Source organism: Chinchilla lanigera, unplaced genomic scaffold (genome assembly GCF_000276665.1).
Source record: "Chinchilla lanigera isolate Chin_1 unplaced genomic scaffold, ChiLan1.0 scaffold00100, whole genome shotgun sequence".
Lineage (NCBI taxonomy): Eukaryota > Metazoa > Chordata > Mammalia > Rodentia > Chinchillidae > Chinchilla > Chinchilla lanigera.
Genome location: NW_004955501.1, coordinates 4,956,162 through 4,980,370, shown reverse-complemented (window position 1 = coordinate 4,980,370; position 24,209 = coordinate 4,956,162). Strand labels below are relative to the sequence as shown.

At 40.7% G+C, this 24,209-nt stretch overlaps 1 protein-coding gene across 7 annotated transcripts in view; it reads right to left on the bottom strand.

The window, feature by feature from the left end:
* Nucleotides 1–5,375: 5,375 nt before the first annotated feature.
* Topbp1 (topoisomerase (DNA) II binding protein 1) overlaps nt 5,376–24,209 on the bottom strand; it is a 67,309-nt gene continuing 48,475 nt past the window's right edge. For 6 of the 7 annotated variants that reach the window (XM_013505749.1, XM_013505751.1, XM_013505750.1 and 3 more), the window contains exons 24-28: nt 23,030–23,193; nt 20,784–20,921; nt 11,416–11,505; nt 11,131–11,292; nt 5,376–6,110 (exon numbers count right to left, since the gene is read on the bottom strand). In XM_013505749.1, coding sequence (XP_013361203.1) covers nt 5,967–6,110; nt 11,131–11,292; nt 11,416–11,505; nt 20,784–20,921; nt 23,030–23,193 — 698 coding nt within the window. In that variant the 3' untranslated portion in view covers nt 5,376–5,966. Of the gene's footprint in view, nt 6,111–11,130; nt 11,293–11,415; nt 11,506–14,280; nt 14,414–20,783; nt 20,922–23,029; nt 23,194–24,209 lie in introns of those variants that run through there. The other variant, XR_264253.2, reaches the window with a different exon arrangement.

Sequence of the window (24,209 nt, the reverse complement as noted above, 5' to 3'; positions counted from 1 at the left end):
AAATAGTCTAGGCTGAAACTTGCAGTCCTCCCACATCAGCCTCCTACGGTGCTGGGATCACAGGCACATGCCAGCACCCCAGATTCTAAGTGCGTTTTCGAATACTGTTACATGAGCCTAAATAGATACTCAAGCGGGGAGGTACCTGTAACTGCAATAGGAAGTCCTTTTGAGATATATTTGTGGTTCACTAATTATCAGTATAAGGACCATTTTCAATAGTTTATCTTAATTTCTTAGATAACTTGTTCTCAATATGATTTCTGTAGCTGCTCATTTCCTTCTGTAACACAGTACTTGCATTCTGTTTGGCTTGTGCCTTCACAGTAAATCTCTGACCACCCAGAGTTTGCTTACTGTAAAGGTCAGTCTGTTTTACACGACTACTGGCTAGTTTTAATGTACCCTTCCATTATTTTTCCCAGTTACACCTGAATTTTAAGGGTTTCTTTACAGTTCTGTGACATGAACCAATTCACTTTACCAGAGATCAGTGGGACCCCTGCCGAACCTGAGACTCTACTACTAGCGTGACAGTCCCCTGCAGGGCTGGCACCAGCTCTGCAGGTTATTTGACCCACCGGGGCTGCCTTCTGAAGTTCACCTGGGTTGCACATCAGCAGCCTTCCTTTTAATTGGGTATGGGTGTGGAACAATTTCTTAGGCTAGTCTTTGGTTTTAACTTGGTAGGGCTATTATGGCGTGCTTTGGCATTTATCTGGTTTCAGGGTACAGATTTGTGCTGTATTGAGTACTGGGGATCGAACCCAGGGCCTCAGGCATACTAGACAAGCACTCTATGATACAATATCCCTAGCCCTTTAAAAAATGTTTGAGACAATTTCAGTAAGTTGACATGGCTGGCCTCAAACTTGAGATCCACCTGCCTCAGCTTCCTAAGTAGCTACGGTTACAGGTGAGCACCAAATATATGCCTTTAATTAGCGACTCCCAAGCTCAATAGCATCATGGTAATGGCAAATGTGCATTATACAGTTCCCTGCATTCTCCCCTGACATTTTTTTTAAGCCTTAGCTCCAGCCTGGCAAGTGTTAACATCAGTCATTGGAATTTTAAAAAATTCTGTAGTCTTTAACCCTGAGCCAGGCGTTGCTCTAATCAGGTAAACAAGTAGCAAATGTTTCCTGGTTTATTCCTGACAGCCCTTTAAGCACAGGAAAAATAGGTTCTGGAAGTTCAAGTAGCCAGAAGTCACAGCTAGTAGCGCAGGAGCTCTGGGTCCCTAACCAGGAGGGTCTGCTTCCCCTCTTCCCTGCACTTCAGGCAAGAGAAGGAAAACGGGAAACAGGTATCCTTTGACACTGACTCGGAGGTGCACTTTACCTGCCCTTCATACGACTGGGGTGGGCATGACATCCTGCCTTTAGCCTCCCTCTGGGTGCGGCAGAACGTTCTTAACATCAGGGTAAGCTGTGCTGTCCTGGTTTTAAATGGCTGGGGGTGGAATTGTAGTTTCTAGAATGTTTTATGATAAAAATTTCAACCATATTATTACAGAGAATAGTGTAAGAAATGCCCTTGTTCCCCAAACCCAATTTCAACGAATGTCCATTTGTGACAACTCAGCCTGAGAACACCAGCCGTTTCCCAGGTTATTTTAAAAGTACCCTCAGACCCATTTCATCCCTGTTTTACCGGTACATACTTGGGGTGGGGGAAGTACTGAGGACTGAATCCAGGGCCTTCTCACTGGGCTGCATCTCCAGCTCTTTAAATTTTTTGAAACAGTCTCTGCAAGTCACTGAACGCCCAGGCTGGCCCAGCCTTCCAGAGTTGGCTTCGCAATGGATGCTCTTAACCCACGTGCCATGGCCACACCGAAGAGGTATTTCTGCACTATCAGATACCCTAACTGTGCTGCACTTCACCCGTTTCTCTTGGTGCTGCTTTGCGGTTGGCCGGTGCAGTTACTTGGAACAGAAAGCAGGCTTGGGTGCCCCTTTGCCTGCCGCCTTGTAAGTCTCCCCAACTTCCCCACCTTACTTTTCTTGTCACTGAGTTAGCTGAGGAAACCTGGTCATTTGGCTTGTAGAAATTCCTGCATTCTGGACTCAGCTGATTGCTTTTCTTTTCCTGTGAACACATATTGTGTCAGCCAACCGTGCTAGAAGGAGCTGAGTTCACAAATACAGGTGCACAGCTAGAGATTCTGGGCTTCCATGGAGGGAAGACTGGGCTTCTCTACACGGCCATGTTGTGGATTTATCAACCTGTGTCTCCTGCTCCCCCAAACTGCATCCTGAGAAGGTCCAGAAGATGCTCTTAATGAAGACATGAGAAGCACGTTAGCGTCCTCGAAATCTCCATGGTCGCCCTCCCTCGTGGACGGGTGCCACGGTGCCATCGAGACGGGCTGATTTCAGTGAGGAGAGGTCTCAGCAGCAGAGGCCTCCCTTAGCACTACACAGCGTCGCCAGGAGAGCGCACCATAAAGACTAGTCGGCCAGAGAGGAACAGGAGACTGTGGACAACCTCGCAGCCCGCACCGGGCAGCCCTCCTCCTCCTGTAGGGCCCTCCCGGCTGTGCGCCCCAGCCCGAGCCTCCAGCAGGTTTCTTTACCTACAGTCTGGGGGAGGCGGAGGCGCCTCTCCTAACGGTCAGGTCCTGCCATGCTCCCTCAGGGTTAGGGTGAGAGCTGCTTTCTGCAGTTGCTACTTTTGTAGTTTTAGTAGTTGCTTTTTACTAATTAACATCATTATAAATCCACCGCCTTGTAGGAACGCTGTTACTGATGGTCCCTACCTACATCTCGGAGCAGTGGTAGTAGTAAAATCACGCGCTGCTGTAACTTATGACCTGGAATTAGTCCATAAAGAGAGCTTTTCCCTCACGCGTGGTTCATATCAAGAGGACCGTTCCTCTCCTTTTATCAGCGTCTATTACATTTACTTATGTTTAGACACAGGGTCTCACTATGCAGTGCAGGCTGCATCTGAACTCACTATGTAGCCCACGTTGGCCTTGGACTCAAGATGATCCTCCTGCCTCAGCCTAAGAATGGTTTTTAAATTTTTGATGGACTGGGGGAAAATGAGACAAAGACCTAGGCCATAGACCTTAACACATTAGCTATTTGTATCTTTAATTTTACTGGACTGAGACTATAGCTCAGTGGTAGAACACTTTCCTTCCATAGATGAGGGCCTGGGTTTGATACCCAGCACTGGGAAAAAAGTTTACCAACCAGTGATACAAAGTAGCAACCTACATATGCAGCACCTGTGGCCAAGAGATGTGCTCTATCTGTGAAGTGGGCGTGGGTTAAGAGCAGCGTGCAGGAAGTGAGAGGTCACTGCACCATTTTAAAATACACATACTCAAACTTGGGCCCCTGTTCACTCCAGACACCCTAGTCCTAGGTTGAAAACTGTTTCCTGTGAAAAACTTGCAGGCACTGCTCTAACAATCTTCTGTTTTTTTGAAACAGTGTTTCCCCGTGCAGTTCAGGCTGTTCTTCAATTGACTATGTAGCCCAGGCTGGCGTCTAACTCAGGGTGATCCTCCTGCCTCTGCCTCCAAGTGCTGGGATTACAGGTGTGCACCACCACACCTGAGAACGACTGCTAATCTTAAGATGAAGGAACCAGCAGGACTGCTACCTGTGGAGGCCTTTTTTCCTAGCAAGTAGGCAGCTGCTCCCTCAAGGACTTTCCTCTGTGCACACACCAGGGAAGAAGGGTGCAGCAACAGCACTCTGGTGTCTCTTCCTCTTCTTAGGACACTCATCCACTGGATGATCACATTTAACCTTATTTACCTCCTTCAAGGCTCTAGCTATACAGTCACAATCCAGTTAGGTTCAACCTAAGAATTTTGGTGGGGTACAACTCAGTCCATGATCTGACTGCTAAATCTGATTATCAATGAGTACTGTGTCTATGCTGAGGGTTCCTACCTCTGAGCTCTGAGATCACGTGTTCTCGATGCTTTGCTGCTGACTCCTGTGCACCACCTTGCAGGTCAGCGAGGATTCTGAAATCAGACTGATGTACAAAAAAGTTCATGGAGAATGTAAGGTGGAAATTTAAGTATCAGAGATTAAAATATTGCAGCAATTCTGAGAAGGAACTTGTAAATTATCATCGAAGCCGTTTTTTTTAGACCAGGTTTTACTATGTAGCCTAGGTTGGCCTGAAACCCACAATCCTCCAGCCTCAGCCTCTGACTATTAGGATTAGCTGTGCATCACCATGCATGACTTGGTTTTTGTTTTTTAAGACAGGGTCTCCCTATGAAGTTCAAGTTGGCCCTGAACTCATGTAGCCCAGAATGGCCTTGAACTTGTGGCGACCGTCCTGCCTCAGCCTTCCAAGTGCTGGGATTACATGGGTGCACCAACAGGCTCGGTGGACTTTTTTTTTTTTTTTTAATGAGGTAACTACCTCTGCTTGGCCTTCTCTTCACATAAGACAATATGCTTGGTGGCATCAGGACATTTACAGGCAGGGACCCACAGCCAGAGCTGAAATGGCTTGTGGAGGGTGTGAGCAGATGGCGGAGTCAGGAGGAGAAACTGCTATCTGGAGCCCTCATGTTGTCAGCCATGTGTCTGGGACCCAAACTGTAATGGTCTAGAATTTTGGCAGAAGAGTAGATTAAATTATCTTGGATTTAAAAAAAAAAACAACAACAAGATCATTACATTTTAGCAACAGTGTGTTAATCAAGTAGTTCTGAGGGAGTCAGAAGGCGGCTGAGGCAGGACAACTGCAGGTTCAAAGCTCAGCCTAGACTACAGAGAAATCCTGTCTGTAATGGGGGGAAAAAGGTATAGCAACTCTTACTATAAAGTAAAATTCAGAGAAACTTACTGCAAACCTACACAGTGGTTTAGCTACCATGATATAGCTCTGACAAAACCAGGCCTATGTGGTTTTGGACAAAGGCTGCCAGTTTGAGCACATTGTTGTTCACTGTGGACTGCTCAAACCCTGAGTGTCAAGTGTGGGTTTGAGATTTCTCCCTTCACCAAGTCTGAGTTTGCCTTTCAGACAATTAAGAAATGAACAGTTTACATTAAAATTATGTCCTAACAGACTGGTTTGTCTTTCAAATAAGATGAAGTAGCCACTGCCAGAGAACTATGGGGGTCCCTATCGTACAGTGACGGTGAACTTGAGACTTTCAGTAGTATGGCCCACTGGAGCATTGCCCTACCACTGACTCACTCTACTGGTATTTAGGGTTAGGATGACAAGGGCTGATGCAATGCGGCGGCTCCAACAGAAGAGGTTTAAAGAAGCCTAATAAAATGTTATATGTAAATAAGACATGTAATCAGCAATTCAATCTTTAAGCTTAGTCTTACCCATCTTTAATACTTCAGCAGATCTAACAAAACACAACTTAGCACTAATCTGAGTCACTGTTTTATTCTTTATTGTCACATTTTCCAAGTTTTGGTGCTCAAAGCTGGCAAACACCATGGAGGTTTATACAAACATACATATACATATATACAGCACATGTATATAGGGTTAGAGCCCCGGGTTCCTCTTTAATAGGTGCTCAGGTGCCTATTAAAGAGGTAAAATGGTGAAAAAATAAAAATCTGGGAAACATGAAAACTCCCAATTGACAACTTTTGCTTTTATGAATTAACGGAGATATTCGGGAGCAAAACTCATCATCATGCAACTTCCACTGAGCTACAGCCGCAATTGCTAACAAGAAAAGTAAACAGTGCTTTGTACCCATCGGTGTGTTTTAAAAACAAGCTAGCTAAGGAGTTGTACTTTGTTGCTACTACAGGTAACGTTCTTTTAAATTAAGGAACAGTATTGCAATGATTACATTTCAGGTGTTAAAAACTTCAAATGGCATCATCATTACTTTCTGAAGCAATTCTTTAGGCACTTGCCCTTATTACACAAAGCCACCACAGGAGGACTGAGGCCATTAACTTAAACATTTCACGTTTGGCAACCAAAGCATGGCTCTATGATTAGTACACTCTAGACCGTTTGGTTTTATTTTTCTCTGCAGGGGCTTTCCTCTTTTGTGATAAGCCAGGCCCAGGTTCCTTATTATTTTGAAGAAATGAAACAGCTTCTGGTAGACAGTAGTTTTCTACAGGAGGAGGAGATTCCTATAAAGGAAAAGTAAACATTTCCTTTTCAGATTTCAAACTTTTAAATAGTCAAGTAATAGATTCCTTTACCCTGCTATGCCTTTAGGGGAGGTGGGGGGACACAGAACTGAAAATTGAACCCAGGGCCTTTGCATTGAGTTACATCCCCAGCCCTTTTTTATTTACTTGTTTTTTATTTTGAAGCAGAGTCTCAGTAAGTCAGTAAGTTGCCCAGGTGGGCATCAAACTTGTGACCCTCCTGCCTCAACCTCCCAAGAGTGCTGGGATTACAGGTGTGCTCCTTTACTCCACCTTTGACAAGAAAAACAATGCATATTCATTCATTTGCCAATTAGCACATTACATTTAGTGAAGAGACCCTGTGAGACAGAGTCTCACTCTTTATCAGAAAAATAGCGTGTAGCTCAGGTACAGTGGAGCTAGCTCAGACCTTAATAATGGTTTCACAGGTAAAATAAGGATTAAATACAGTAACTGTTGTTTAACTGTATGTTATTAGGCCTAGTATAACATCCCCAAATACAGTACATACAAAATTTTTTTGTCTTTTTGAGACAGGGTCTTGCTATGCAGTTCAGGCTGGCCTTGAACTCACTTTGTAGCCCAGGCTGTCCTCAAACTTGCAATAAATTCTCCTGCCTTAGCCTCCCAAGTGCTGGGATTACAGGCATGTACCACCACACCCGGTCCATACAAAATTTAAAAAGGTTAAATAACATACTCAATGTCACATAATTACCCCATTCCTTACACGTAAGACCTAGCTGCAAAATAATCAGCCTTAAAGACCAGAAAGCAAAAATGCCAGCCCAAATCAGCTTATCCTAGTCTTACTGCCATTTCTTGCTTGGTGGTTACTATTTAAGATGAGCCAATTTGGGCAGGCATTTTTTATCGCTTGATTGATTGAGATAGGGTTTCATTATGTAGTTCAGGCTGGTTTTGAACTCACTTTGCAGCCCAGGCTGGCCTTGAACTCATAGCAATCCTCTTGCCTCAGCCTCCCGAGTGCTGGGATTACAGGCGTATGCCACCATACCCTGCCTTGGGCAGGCATTTTTGATCTCTGGTTCTTGAAGCCTATTATTTTCCAGCTAGGTCTTACATTCAGGAAAACAAAGCAGCAGGTGGTAAAGTCAAAATTTAGACTCTTCACTTGACTCCAAAACCCTTTTCTCCTTCACAACCAGTTTCTAATATTAAAGAAAAGACGTTTCCTCCTTTATTTACTATCACATGTAATAAAGTTTAACCTTCTGGGAAATACAGCAGACTGGATAACCTGGAAATGAATCACCACAAAATAACAAGAAACTGGCTTTTGATTCAACTGTCCCAGAGATAACAACTATAAATTCTTGCTACAATATACTGAAGGCAATAACTTTACGTAAGACCAGAGAATAAACAGACCACGCAGGGGGAACATGAGAGGAAACTGACATCTGGTGGAACAGCACGGGGCACATTTCCATGTTCATTTTATGCTTTCGTCTGAGGAGAGGCCCCAGTTTGTGGTGTGCACTGGCTAAAATCCTAATAGCCACGGCCTGAAGAAACAGACAGGATGGCAGCTACAGCCCAGAAAAGAGAGCAAGTGGGGAGCCCCAAACCCAGTGTACAGAGGCGCCCACCTTCGCGGTGGACCCTAGCTGTGCGTGCAGAGTTGACGTGAGCTAAGGCAAAGGAAACGGACCTGACGCGTAAGCTGCCACTGCTGGAGAAGGTCAGATCAGAGCCACTGCAAACAACGGCAGTACTTAGACATAAAGGTTACACAGTAGCTGCATGCTGAAAATTACAAGATGCTCATGAAAAACCAAAGACTTAAATTAACAGATATGCCATGTTCCCTGTTTGGAAGACTCAATGCGCTAAAGATAGGAAATTGAGCTGATCTTAAGATTAATGCAATTCCCACCAAAATTCCTTTATTTGATGGCTATAAACAAACCTACTTTAAAATTTATATAAAAAGGACCATGTGTAAAAATACATCCCTATAGGGCTGGGATGTGCTCAGTGCTCAGTGGCACAGTGCCTACCTTGCAAGTGTGAGGTCCTGAGTTTGATTCCCGATACCAACAAAACAAAACAAAACAAAACGAAACAAAACTCTATAATCTCAAGTACTTGGAAGGCTGAGACAGGGATCAAAGTCTGTGTCCAGCCCGGGAAACTTAGCAACACTGTGTCTCAAAATTAGGGCCGAGGATGTAGCCCCCAAGGGGAGGCAGTGAGATGTGGCTCAGTGGCAGAGCACTTGCCTAACGTGTACAAGGCCCTGAGCCCAGTCCCCAGGATGAGTTGGTGAGGAGGAATGGGGTGATAGCTGGCAGCTAAAATGAGAGAATTTCTAGAAAAAGAACATTAGAGAACACACTGGCACCCCAGGAAAACAAAAGTTTCTCTGAGTCATCAAAGAAATACAAATTAAAAAATCATGATACAATTCCACCATAAACTTACCAGATGGCTAAAATTCAAATGACTGTCAATACCCAATGTTGGTTAGAATATAAAACTGGAAATCATATACACACACTGTTAATGAAGTAATAAATGGAAACAATCTCTCTGAGAACAGCAGGCTATTTCTTAAAAAATTAATGTGTACATAGTGTCCATTCTACTCCTAGATATCTGCCTGGGAGAAATGAGAAAGTATACTCACAGAATAGCTGCTTTTTAAAAGGAGCCCTGGGGACTGAAACCATGTCTCACATATGCTCATCAAGTGCCCTGGCACTGAGCCTCATCTCACTGCCCCCCCTCTTGGGACAAAGTCTTGCTAAATTATCCTGGTTCGCCTCAGGGCTTCAATCTTCCTGCCTCTGCCTCCTAAGTAGCTGGGACTGCAAGTGGGTGCCACTGCTCCAGCAAACAGCCCGAACAGTCCAGGGGACCATCAATAGGAAAATGGCTAAACTACACTATATTCAGACAAAGGAATGTTGATGTGCAATACAAAGGAACAAACTGATGCACACTGCAATCTGGATAGATCTAGTTACCATGCTGAGCAAAAAATACATAAAAGCCTTACATAAAAAGAGCACATGCTGTATGACGCCATTCCCATGAGGCTCTAGAGCAGGCAACACAGTCGGGGAGAGAACCAGAACACAGGTGACCTCCGGGGGGGGCCGGGATAAGGATTTGAGGAGGGACACAGGAAACCTCCTGAAACAATGGCCGTGCTCTTTAAACTGACAGGCTTCACAATGCACAAGTGTATGCATTTGTAGAATACTGAACTGTACACTGAAGATGTATGAATTTCATGTACGTTAACTATATTAAAAGAACAGTAAATAGTGGACTCCACTTGAAGATATATATACATGCTCAGTACTTGAGGAGGTAGATATACTGGTATCTACAACTTTGAAATGTATAAAAAATAAGATGAACTGATAGGAGAAAGATGGCAAATGAGATAAAATGAATGGATGAATAAAAGAAACAAGAAGGAAGTACAAACACTTAGCACTTAGTTCAGCACCTTATAAAGATCAGCAAATACTACTGGTTCTTACTTAGAATGATTAGGAATTCCTGGAAGGAATGAGATGTGGTAAGGATTTTCTATATCCTCTCAACCCTGTCCTTTCTCACATTAGGTAACTTTTTATAACCTCATGTTTCAAACTGTTTGAGACAAAGTCTCACTATGTAGCCGAGGCTGGCCTTGAACTCTCAATCATTCTGCCTCAGCCTCCAGAGGAAGGGAAACTTAGCAACACTCTGTCTCAAAATTAGAAAGGGCCGAGGATGTAGCACCCAAGGGTGCTACATGGGATTACCCGTGTGTGCCACCACACGTGGCTTAACCCATTCATGACAGGGTTGTGCCTTGCTTCCAGGTGGCTCTGAGCCAGCAGTGGTAAATGCATGACTGTCCCATCAGTAGCGGAGAACAGTTCCACTGAGTGGTACAAGCCACCCGATGAGGCAGTCATTCATTTACCAGCAGTGGTTCAAGCTGACAGGAAAGTGTCAAAGAGATTATTGTTTTTAAAAAGTTATTTAGGTGTTCAAGTAGTTATTACTGGGTGACTAACTCCTAATCAGTACATCCACTTTATGCTAAAGGTTTCACATTTATGTTTCAGGAATTTCTTGTTGGTTTTTTTGAGATAGGGTCTTGCTGTGTAGTCCAAGCTGGCCTTGAACTCATGATCCCCCTACCTTGGCCTCCTGACTGCTAGGATTGCAGGTGTGCACCATATCCCTGGCTTAGCAATTCTTTCTGTTAAACCCTAAGCAACCCCACAAGCAGCTAACTCAGACAGGAGGGTAAGTGTTGGCTTCCCCTTTCTCCTACACTAACTACACCATGTTTTAAATTCTTCCTAGTAAGACTCTTTACTATATGTCATATCCTGCTGATTCCTGATGGCCTTTCTTTCAGGAACTCTGGTATCAGGAACATTGTTCTTTACCCATTCAAAGCATACAACAGAGGCCAACTGTAAGTGTATAAATCCTCCAGACAGCAAATGCTTTATGTACCACTGTGTCTAACATAGATATTTATCAAGGACCAACGCCAATGTCAAGAACTTTTAAAAAGGGTCCTTGAATACTTGGAATCACATCTGGTTTTTTTTTGTTTGTTTTTTCTTAAAGACAGGATCTCACTATGTAGTTCAGGCTGGTCTTGAACTCACTTTGTAGCCCAGGCTGGCCTCAAATTCACTGTGATCTCCTGCCTCAGCCTCTCAAGTGCTAGGATTACAGGTGTTCACCACCACACTTGGCTATGAACCTGTTTTATACCTGACATTTTAAAGGGAAATTTCAATGCTTTTAAAGAGACTTAGATTCTAACTTCTGTGCTAAATGCTTCCATGTCTTTTATCGAAAATGGAATGAACTGAGAGAGGTTGAACAGAGACTGGCAGGAGACTAGTGCTCCACTATGAACAAGACAGGGTTCTGACGTATAGTTACTCATCTACATATGTAAGCATATCTCTGGTAATGAGGACGTCAACCACAGAATGTCACAAACCTGCATAAGATAATCGGCAATGTATTCTGTTTTCAAGCAGTACACATTCTGGGCAGCAGCTTCTGCCATATTAACTCCTGAGTCATCTGGTTTCAGTTTATTTACATCAGAAAAGAGATGGGTAGCCTCTTTAATTAAAGGTAGAGAATGACCAGGTAGCACCTAAGGAAAAAACAAGAAATGTAAAAATGTCGCAAAGCAATTCAATGGTACAGAACCGATCACAGCGATCTCTGTTAGATAGTAATTCAAGTACAAAGCCGAGTGCGTGGATTCAGTACAAACCTTTGCCCCTCCTGCCTGAAGAAGACGCTTGAATCCTGCTTCTCGGGACTGGTCAACGTGTAAAATAACCTTCCACCCGCTAAATGCTCCCTAGAAACAAATAATCACTGTGAAATTGCATGAAAAATAAATGACCAAATGCAGACACAGCATGATTTTATCTATAATCACTTTTATGTCCACAGCTAATCTCATAACCATGACTTTGCCACCACTGCACAGCTCTGAGCAGAGTAATCTGAAACACACCGCACACTGCGTGGCACACGGGCTATCGGTGAGCGCTGCAGTGAAGACACCAAACCATACTGTAACACTCAAAGAAACAGATGTATGTTTCCTTCTTTCTAGAACTTTTTTCTTTTTTTCTTTTTGTTTTTTTTGGTACCGGGAACTGAACATATGACCTCAGCCTTGCCAGGCAAGTGCTTATGCCACTGAGCTATATCCCCGGTTAGAACTATTTTCTTACCATTAACTGAGTGTAGACCCGAAAACACGAATTCTTACATGACACCAGATGAAGACGTTATTGTTACATTTCTTTTAAAATGCTTACAAATTGGAAATGTAAAATATTTACAGAAGCTGGGCATGATGATACACACCTGTTATTCTACATGAACTCTAAGAGGCTGAAGCAAAAGGATCACAAGTGCAAGCCCAACCTGGGCAATCTTGCAAGACCCTGCCTCAAAAAGAAAAAAAAAAAAACACAGTGTGGAGAAGGACATTCTTTAGTTACTCTTTCAATGTATTGCCTCAGGCCTGACCAAGCTGTATGACTGTTTGGTTCTGGAGGAAGTCTAGCAAAAGCATTGGTGGAAGGGAAAAGATTGCAGGACCTGTGTCCTTGTGGAAAGCCATGAAGTCAACACCAAATACTTTGCTGAGATATGCCCAAAGGAATGGTAACACGATGGCTAACTAAGTCAAGCCTCATTCCTATAACTGAGTTGTACTGTCCTTGCTAAAACAGTTGATACCCTCCCATTTGCCCAGATGCTTCCTTTGTTCTTTCTCAATACAAGGTTACTGAGATTGGCAATTGAGACTGCAGTCCGCCCCTGATCCCAGAATTATGCCACTCCTTTTTCTTTTTTTCTTTTGCTTTTCTTTTCATCCAGGGCACCTCGTTCTGGGGACCTGTCACCCTGGACAGAAACAGAATGTAGACCAACCAAAGAGGAACTGGGGATATACCTCGGGGCAATGGCCCTGGGTTGAACACCCAGTTAAAAAAAAAATTAGGGAATAAGACATACCAGAAGCCAACAGAACAGCTGAATTGCTTTAAAAGGAAAGAGAATCAAGACTAACAAGATTTGGAGATATCTGATTACCTGTAATATGTTAAGATTATTTTAATTCAGATCTTCTTAGCCTTTTGAAGTCTGGTGAAACTTAGGGGGCCCCTTGTTTAAATAATTTGTTTTCATTTTCTTTTTTGTTGTTAACAAAAGTGTTTCCTGAACTCAGAAACACTAAGCTATGTATCACTGGCCCTTTATATTATTCTTTTGAGACAAGGTCTCCCAAATTGCCCATGTTAGCCTGAAACTTGGACTCCTGAGTAATCAGGATTACGAGTCTGTATTAACATGCCTACCCTCTACGTAAATTTTTAATTAAATGACAGCATTGAGATGTAATTTTGGTGCCATAATGGTAATTATTTTTTCCAGGACTGACTGAGCTGAACACAGGACCCCACACATAGCTACATTCCCAGCACTTTTTTTTTTTTAACTTTGAGATAGGTCTTGCTAAGTGCCTAGGCTGATCTCAAACTTGTGATCCTCCTGTCTCACACTGTCAGAGTGACGGTGTACACCACTGTACCGGCTGGGTACTTTTCCTTTTTAAGTTCAGAGGATAAAGGCAACAAATTCACTGAAAGTTATCAAATATTAAAAATAAATTTTTGCTATAATAGATATGTTCTATAGTAATGCATTAAAATATAAGAACAAATAATGGGTTTGATAATGTATAATTTTAGAGTAAACGAGTATGCAGTACTTTAGGATACTTGAAATTATAACACAAAACAGAAACATCTGACTTCTGTTGATGCAAAAAATCACAGGTACTGTTAGGAGTATGATTTGCAGACAATGTGATCCTGTATAAAAAAGCCTTAAAAAAAAAAAGACTCTACCAGAAAATTTAGAACTGCTGAATTCAGCAAAGCGGCAGGATATAAAATGAACATTAAAAATCCACTAGCTTTTTTATACACCAATAATGGAATCAGAATGCTAGAAAATAATTCTGTGTTCATGAATTGGCAGAAGTAATGTTGTTAGCATGCCCATATCACTAAAAGCAATCCACTGATTTAATGTAATCCTCATCAAAACGCCAATGACATAACAATCATAAAATTCACATGGAAACACAAAAGATCCAGATTAGACAAAGAAATCCTGAACAAAAAATGCAAGGTTGGAGGCATCAACATACCCATTACAAATTATACTACAAAGCCGTAGTACTAAAAACAGTGTGATACTGGCACAAAAAAGACATGTAGACCCATGGAACAGAGTTAAGTACATACACAACAATAGCTATCTAATTCTGGACAAAGGACCCAAAACTATACGTTAGAGAAAAAAACAGCCTTTCATTTTTTTGTTTTCTAAGACAAGGCCTATGTAGTTTCAGGCTGATCTTGATTCACTATGTAGCCAGCCTGGCCATAAATTCCCAGAGATATTCCTGCCTCAGCCTCCTGAATGCTGGGATTACAGGCAGATGCCACCAGGCTGGCTAAGATAGCCTCTTTAACAAGTTCGCAATGAAGCTGTAATTCATATGTCTCATTGCTGAGAGTTCTGATTTGAATTTAATCATTCCTACCTGCTTGAACCCCGGTGGTACATGCATGACTGTCCCATCAGGTGGCTTGTACTGCTTCTCGGGGCGCCTTTGATTATAACAATGCAAAGAAAGGCGCTGATTTAGCAGACCAGATGCCATCATATTACAGTTCCTTAAGGAAAACATTAAAATGGTATAAAAAGTTATACAGCTGATTTGTGCTACAGCATTTGTAAATGTGTACTACATACACCAGCAATAGTGTACTTGAAAGATTTCCATTTTAAAATTTGGAGAATTATTACTAGATTATTCATGAATAAGTTTAATAAAATAGATTTGTTGACCACTGTAATAATTTAATTGCTATGAATACTATCAATATTTAATTTGGGCAGAAATTATTCAGGTAATTAACAAGGCAATGTCAGAAATAAGTCAGTGCCCAATGGGATAGTCATGAACACATACCACCAGTGGTTCAAGCCAGCAGGAGTGTGTTAAGGTGGTACTTTATTGATCCTTAGGGTTTATCAATATGCGGTTTGTATTTGATGATATAATTGGTGCTGACTTCATTAACATAGCCAAGGTAACATAGCTGTTGTTATTAATTGGTTTTTGTGGGATGCCAAATCCAGACTGCCTTGGGGTCATTAACAATATAGCAGCCCATTCCTGGAGAACTGGTACTGGGATAAATATACTGTAACCTCCCATCTCAAGTAAATGGAAGTGGCTGGAACCTGAGACAGAGGAAAAGGCTAATAGTTAGCCATGCCCTTCTTTTCAGCCCCCACTGAAAAGAAGATGTTAATTAAACAAGTTACCATCCTAGAAACAAAGCTTCACTACAATCAACTTGCAAGCACACACATGCATGCACGCACGTACACACGTGAAGACAGCCTACCAAAATGCCTCCAGAAACTCCTACTCCCCCAAAGTTGAGCTGGGAGCATTGAAGGGAGGAAACCAAAAGCCATAGAGCCGAATTATTCAAATGCTGTCACAGGAGATAAAAACCCCAGATCAATAAGGCATTTGAAAGCTCACAGAAGATATCAGTAAAAATATATTGTATCAAATAAAACACACAGCAACTCTATAGAGGACAATAATAAAAAGCTAGAAGAGCTAAACAAAATACTGCAAAACATGAATGATCAGCACAGAAAAGATTTAGAGATCACAAAAGGGCTACAAATAGAAATTCAGGAAATTAAAAATTCTATTGAAAGTATGGGCAGCAGAAATGACCAATGTGAAGGCAGTCTCAAAACTAGAAGACATAGCTGCTGTTGTTAGTGACTGATTAATGACAGATACTGAAAACAAAAAGAATATAAAAAATAGATCCAGTCGCTCCTGGATGACACAAAGACTAATACTGATTGGCATTAGTAAAAATTCAGAAGACAGCACAAATGGCATAGAAAAACCTGTTCACTAAAATAATAGCAGAAAACTTTCCCAATATGGAAAAAGAACTTAACACACAGACAAATGAGGCATATAGAACCTCAATAGGCCCAATCAGAAAAGAATTTCTCCCTGGCACATCAATCAAAATCCCAGAAGTCCAACAAAAGAAGAGAACCTTCAAAGCAGGAAGACAAAAGCAATGAATCAATGAAACAGAGAAAACCATTAGAATTACAGCAGACTTCTCAAAACAAACTCTGAAGGCCAGGAGAGCTTGGAATAAAATGTTTCAAATTCTAAAACAATTTCAAACAGAAGCTAATAAAATATCTTGCAAAAGTGATGAAATAAGATACTTTCATGATAAAGAGCATCTAAAGAAACTCATGTCCACCAAAACCAGCCACTCAAAATTTCTCAGAGATATCCTACAAAGAGACAATAAAGCTAACAATGACAAAGGCCTAATAGAATGAATAGACCAGGCAGGGTGAGCAGTTAAATAGAAGGGAAAGTTAGGGAATCAGCAACAGGAAAATAGAAAATGACAAATAAGTCAGTAAGTATCCGTACAACTCCCAATATTAATGGTCTGAATTCCCCAATCACAAGACAGACTAGTAGAACAGACCAGAAAACAAAATTGAACAGTATGTTGTTTACAAGAAACATATTTAATCACTGTGGAGAGCAGCTGAGCTGGAGATAGACCACATATCTGAGGCTACAGCAAGGCCAGCCCCAAAAATGCTGAGCACCAGAGGCAAACCATATAAACAAGTTGTTGGGACTAGAGCAAAGTCAGTCCAGCAGGTGTCTGGCCTTAGTGTTCCTCCCTGTTAACTACAGCACAGACAGCTCCAAAAATGTTTCACTTTCAGTGTTCTCAACAAAAACACTAAAACCTTGCACTTCTGACTCTGTCATGCACTTCCCCCCTTTTTACTATATATAAATTAAAACACAGACAGTTCTGGATTGTCACTGCTGCTCCATCAGAGAGGTCAGGGCCCACCTGGTCCCAGCTTTCCTTTTATTGTGTGTCTTGTTTTCTTAATCTCTTGTTTTTTCTTAATCTCTTGTTGCCTCCTCTCAGGATCCTACTGGCTGCACAGGTCATGGCAACCCCACCCCAAAACCCCTCAGATTAAAAATCAAATGTTTCTTGTAAACAGCATACTGTTCAATTTTGTTTTCTGGTCTGAATTCCTATCATGCAATAGGAACCTGAAAAAAAAAAAAAACACCAGGTGTTGCTATACTATATTCTGATTGGACTTCAAGCCAAAACTGATCAAGAAACAAAGAAGGTCACTCCATATTGAAGGGATAATCCAACAGGAAGAGATAATGATTAACATGCACCAAATAATTGTGCACCCAACTTTATAAAACAAGTACTACTGGACATAAAAGACCAGACAAACACGAACATAATTACTGTGGAGGGACCCCCAAAACCCACTAACACAAACAGATCAACTAGCAAAAACTCAACGAAGAAATATCAGTGTTGAACAAAACCTTTGAACAAATAGACTTAATTAAATATCTACAGAATGTTCCACCAGAGTAATTTTTTCAGTAATACATGTAACTTTCTCCAAAACAGACCACATACCAGCCAGCAAAAAAAGCTTCCATAAATGTAAAAGAACTGAAATTATACTGTACATACTGTCAGATCATAGCACAATAAAGTTAGAAATCAATGAAAAACAGAAACTGTACAAATGTGTGGACACTATACACAACACACTCTTTTTTTTTTTTTTATTTTAAGGATAAAAGGAGGGAAACATTAACGGGTCACAGAAGAAATCAAGGAAGAAATAAGATAGCTTCTAGAACTAAATAATGCCAGTACAACGTACCAGATCTTATGGGCCACAATGAAAGCAGTCCTAAGAAAGAATTTCATACTGTGAATGCCCTTATCACAAAATAAATAAATTAGTTATGTACCTTAAGGTCCTAGAAAAACAAAAACAATATAAACCCAAAGCTAGTACAGGGAAGAAAACTATAAAGATCAGAGTAGAAATCAATGATTTAGACCCCCCCAAAAGAATTAATGAATCAAGAGTTGGTTCTCTGAAAAAATAAACACAACAGACCAACAACTGGCCAATTTAACCAAACAAGGGTGAGAAAAGGAGAAATGAATGCAATTAGAAACGAAAAAGATGAAATCATAATGGACATTGGCAAAATCAAAGATTATTAACAACCCCTTCATAAACCTGTACACCAACTGGAGAATTCAAAAGAAATAGGTAGATTCTTAGATACACACAAATTCCTAAAACTGAACCAAGAAGATCTAAACAGCACTGAGATTCCATCTCATTCAGAAAGAATGGTTATCATCAAGAAGTCAGTCAATAATGAACGTTGATGAGGCTGTGAGGGAAAAGGAACCCTACTACATTATTGATGAGAGTGTAAACTGGTACAACCACTATGGAAATCAGTATGGAGATTCCTCAAAAAACTAAAACTAGAGAGGTTCCATTTGATCCAGCTATTCCCCTTCAAGGTATCTTCCTGAAAGAGTTAAAAGCATCATACCACAAGAGATATATGCATATTCATGTTTATAGCAGCACAATTTATAATAGTTAACTCTTAGGACCAGCCCATATGCCCATCAACAGATGAACAGACAAAGTAAATGTGGTATTTATACACTGTTAGGGTTTGTGTCTGGATGTTCTCACAAAGCCTCATAGGGAGTGGGTGGATTTTTCAGAGGTGGCTGAGTTTGTGACTGAGTTTGTGACTGGTTCATTGTCTAGTGCTGGGATTGAGGGTGTGAGTGCCACAACTGCCCAGGGCAGGTAGCCTGCATACAATATAAGGGATGGAAAAGAGGTCTGTTTCTCCTTTTTGCTCTTGTTGCTTTTCTGTCTTTCACCACCATGAATGGTTGCCCCTCTGCCATGCCACCTTGCCTTGGAGCCAGCTGATTATGCTCTGAAACCTCTACAAACTGTGAGCTAAATAAATCTTTCCTCCTTTAACTTTGGGTGTCAGGTATTTTGTCTCAGCAATGGGAGAAAAGTAACTAAGCCATACACAATGGAGTACTACACCACCAAGGATAAACCTGAATCATTTTTAGGTAAATAGATGCACTTTAAGAACATAATTTTAAGTGAAATAAATCAGATACACAAGTTTAAATATCACATTGTTTCTTTTATGTGATAAACTCAAAGGGTAAAATAAAGAGCAAAATGGAGAATAGATATTGGGAAGTAGGAACAGGGAAGCGGGGGAGGAAAAAGAAGAGAATGGTAGGCAAAAATAGAAACAAAGCTTCTGTAAGTGCGGAGGGGAAGAAGGTCTGGAGGGAGGGGAGGGGAATGGGAAAAAAGAATTAAGATATATTATGTACAAGTACAAATTCTCTATGATGAATGTGATCATTATGCATGGCAAATATGTACTAATAAAACAAACAAAAAAACCCTGAATAATACAGTAACAGGCAATGAAACTGAAGTGGTAATAAAGAAAAAAACCTACAACCAAGAAAACTTAGGTCCAGATTGGTTCACGGGAATTCTACAAAAACTTCAGGAAGTTTTAACACTATACTCCTCAAGCTTTTTAATGAAATTGAAAGGGAAGGAGTATTCCCAAAGCTATTCCTGGAAGTTACCATTACCCTGATTCCAAAACCAAACAAGGATCCAACTAAATAAGAAAACTATAGACCAATCTCTTTAACGAATGTAGATGCTTTACCCTGGGAATGTAAGAACAGTTCAACATACCCAAATCAATACATTTAATCCATCTCATAAACAGAAGCAAGGAAAAAAATGAAATGATCATCTCAATTGTGGTAGAAAAAGCCTTTGACAAAAGCCAGTATCTTTTTATGATTAAAAAACACTGACAGAAATAAGTACTGAAGGATATTATCTCAATCTGACAAAAGCCCTTATGACACATTTACTGCCACCAGCACATTAAATGTGGGGCAGCTAGAATTTGTAAAATCAGGAATAAGACAAGAATGTCTTATGTCTGTCATCACTCATGTTCAACATAGTACTTGAAACATTAGCAAGAGCAAAGGATGGAAAAGAAATAAAAGGGATGTATAGGAAGAGTCAAATTATCATAATTTGTAGATGACATGATTCTCTACACAGAAGACCCCAAAAACCTACCAAAAGACTCTTAGAACTAATAATTAAATTCAGTACCATAGCAGGATATAAAGTCAAAACACAAAAAGCAAGTGTTCCTGTACACTTATAATGAACCTAATGAGAAAAAAATTAGGAAAAAAATACCATTCAAATAGCATCAACAAAATTAAATACTTAGGAATTAAGCTAACTAAGAAAGTGAAAGACCTTTACAGCACTCTAAAAAAGGACTCAAACAGGACATCAGAAAATGAAAAATACATACACCTTGTCCCTGGATAGGCAAAACCAATATAGTCAAAATGGCCATCCTTCCAAAACTGATATCAAGATAATACAATCCCAATCAAAATTTCAAGAGCATTCTTCACAGAACTGGAGAAAACAATCCTAAAATTTATATAAAATCAAAAGAGACACAGACTATCAAAACCAACCCTGAGTAATAAAAGCAAAGCAGATGACATTATAATCCCAGACTTCAACGTATGTTACAAAGCTACTATGATAAAAACAGCATGGTACTGGCACCAAAACAGACAGGTGGGTCAATGAAATAGAACAGAGGATACAGAAATAACCTCAAGCATATTCAATTATTTAATCACTGACAAAGGGCCAAAAATATACTCTGGAGGAAAGCTTCTAATAAATGGTATTGGAAAAACTGGCTATCCATGTGCAGAAGATTGAACCTACATCCATATCTCTAACCATGTGCTAAAGTAGAATCGGAATGTGTAAAACACTAAATGTCTCAACAGAAACATTTAACCTGCATTTAGAAGAAAAAGGAATTAATGTCAAACTCAACTTAGAATGTCCAATCTAAACATAACCAAGGGATAAAAGACAGGCATACTGATTAGGTATATTCTCTTAAGAAAAAACTGGAACAGTCACAATATTGAATGCCATTTATATTATCCATATAGTCATATGTGTTCATACCTCAACAATGCCTGTTTCTTGTCTTTGCTGGAGCTTTTTTCTCCATCTCATTGCTGCAAGCGCTAGTTTTTGCTGTTGTACACTGATGCCAGTCAACACCTCAAGTATGGAGCTGCTTCCCCATTCATAGTCTTCTTCCTAGAGAATTCGTCCCATAAATGAAATGGAACCATTGAGCTACATAGAGCTTTCTGCCCTCAAGGAACCTTCAATCCAATGAGCTATACATTCAATCATAAAAACAGAATACCACAAATAGTAAACATAATATTTAGTCAGGTGTGGTGGCACATGACTGTAATTCCAGAACTTCGGGAGGTAGAGACAGATAAGGCCTGAGTTTGAGATCACCCTGGGCTACATAGTGAGTTCATGGCCAGCCTGAACTACAAAATGAGATCCTGTCTCAAAACAAACAAACAAACCCATACTATTTAATAAGTAAATATTTTGTGAGCATGGAAGAGATATATATTAACTTAGTTAAGTGCATGGAAAAGATATATATTAATTTAGTTAAGTACATCTGCCCTTTTCTTTTTTCCTTCTTTTTTTTTTGAGACAGGTCTGAAACTCTGTAGTCCCAGCCCGCCTGGAACTCCCAATTATCCTGACTTAGGCCCCTGAGCATTAGGATTACAGGCATGCACCAGAATGCCCAGATCCTTATTAAGCTTTTAAGACAAACCAGAAGGATACTACATGTATTTCTAAAAACATACGGCAACTTTGGCACCTGGTAATGTTTAGGTAACCAGCCTTCAGCTGCTGTAAGAGTGACTTCACAGAAGGACATGGTCTCAGAGGAGGCAAGTATGAACTCAGTTATCTGGCTACAGAAGAGACCCTCATATTCAATCCCTGACTAAAAACTTCAAAAACTACATGGGTGGCCAGGTGTGGTGGCACATTACAGGGAGCCCTTCCCAGTCATCATAGTCTGGGAAGTTTGTATTTGTAATCCCATGGAAAAGTTATTGGAATTCTAACAAGTTAATTCCAATCTACCACTCCCAATGCAACCCAAGGAATAAATAAAGACACAATCATATATCTAAAATGGTGGGGAACCAAGGGGGTCCTAACTGACCAGAACACAGGCTTTGAACCAGGGCTGAACCTGGGTTTTATTAATTCATAAAGAAGGAAGTGGCTTGAGGATGAGTGACTGTGAGAACGGTGGGAAGTATGTGAGTGCAGAGAGCTGCGCTAGGGAGGAGGCCTGAAATCACCTCTGCAATATGCAGAGAGAAGGATATGCAGAAAGAGTAATCTGAATGACACAACTGAGGCAGTATCTGATGGTCTGGGCTTGATGCTTCAGCTCTGATGTGTGATCTTTTATGACCTGGAAGGTCACAACCTCTTATCTCAAGGCTTGATCCCAGGTGACGCGTGGAGCATGGCTCTCCATCTTGCTCGGGCTCACACATTTTATTTGGGAGCTAGAGGGGTAGAAAAACACTGCCCTGTTGTCTGCTTCAAATACTACACATCATCACCTTGGCTGGACCGATCTGCATTGCTTAAAGCCAACTGAAGGCATAAGGAACAGTCCTAGCCAGCTCTGTATATATGAACACACAGAAATAAAGTCAGGGTCAGCCCAAATGGAGAGAATTGCTCTTCTTTTCAGAAGAGTCGTCCAGGTGGTCCTCCACAGCACACAACTGTACTTCCAGCACTTGAGAGGCTGAGGCAGGAGGATCACAAGTTTGTAGGCAGCCTGGGCTACATTGCAAGACCTTGTCTCTAAAACCCAAAACAAAACAAAACATGGTACATGCTGCTTGACCGTCAGTTTACAATAATTAAATTAATATTTAATGGGCTAGACGTAAAGATAAAAGCTTACAATGAAATAATCTTGAAACTTTTTTTCCCTTTGAGACAGGGTCTTAATATGTAATTCAAGCTAGCCTTGAATTTACTCTGTAGCCCAGACTGGCCTTGAACTTGCGATGATCTTCCTACCTCAGTCTCTAGAGTACTGGGATTAAGGCATGTACCACCACACCAGGCTGAAACTTTTTCATATTAAGAGAATGTTACTTCAATTAAGAACCACTAACATTCCAATTAATTTAAAAAGTGAATAATTTAATAGTAATAAATAATTTAAAAACTGAATAAAAGCCAAAATCTGACTCTGTAAACTGTTTTTTCTTACTTTATTACTGAGAAATCTCAGAAGATTGGTACTGTCTATGCGGGGATTAATTCTCTACAGGAATGCGCATACGCACCTGCACGAAGTGGCCAGCAGTCCTGCATGCTTCCAGGTAGGAGCGGTGAAGCACCCACTTCCCAGCTGCCACGGAAGCTAAGTACTTCTCATTTCGCAGTGGGTGTCCCACAACAATGTGTGTACAGCTGGGATCGAAGCACTGCTTCTCCATCACTACCCCACCTTATGTAGAGAAAAACTGGTTGTACTTTACTGATTCTTTTTTTGTCAGGGGGAGTACTGGAAATGGAAATCAGAACCTTGTGCTTGCCAGGTAGGCGCTGTGCTGCTGAGCTATATCCCTGGTCCCTTCAGCTTCATGGAAAAAAATGCAATCTTAACTATGCATAGAAATTATTTATAAACAAAAATCAGTGAACTATTTAAATAAGAAAACTGACATATGTATTCATATTTCAAATGTTTCAATTTATGTTAAAACGTTTAAACTTTTAACTACAAAAGTAGATAAAGCAGTAAGATGAACCCATAAACAGGGTATATTCTAGAGTATGAATTATCAAAACTTTGCCAACCACTCCTCTCTCTACTCTGTAGTGCTAGGAATAGAACTCGGCCTCGTACATGCTAGGCAAGTTGTCTACCATTCAGCTACATATCTAGGCCTACGATTTCTTAGTGCTTTATCTCTTCATGTCAAGCTATCAGCTTAAGTTGCCATACTGTAATTTTTCTAACTTTGTAGAGCTACTCTGTATAATACAGTAGCAACTAAGACACCTGTGGCAATCAAAATACCTGAGGTACAGCTAATCCAAATTAAAATATGCTAAAATATGTATCAGAGTTCAAAAATAGTACAAAGAACTTGGAACACATCAGTGATATTTTATACATACTGATGTATAAAATACTGATTACATAATGAAAATATCTTGCATGTGAAGTTAAATACTGTACATGTTTAACGCTGACTTCAACTGTATCTGTTTACTTTTTATTGACTGATTGACTGATTGATTGTCTTTTTGAGATGGTCTTGCTATGCAATTCAGGATGGCCTTGAGCTCACTTTGTAGCCCAGTCTGGTCTTAAACTCGCAACGATTCTCCTGCCTCAGCCTCTCCCTGCCTCAGAGTGCTGGGATTACAGGCATGTGTGACCACACCCGGCTCTTTCTACTTTTTAAATGTAGCTACTAGAAATCACAAAATGGCACACTGGTTCATGTCCTATTC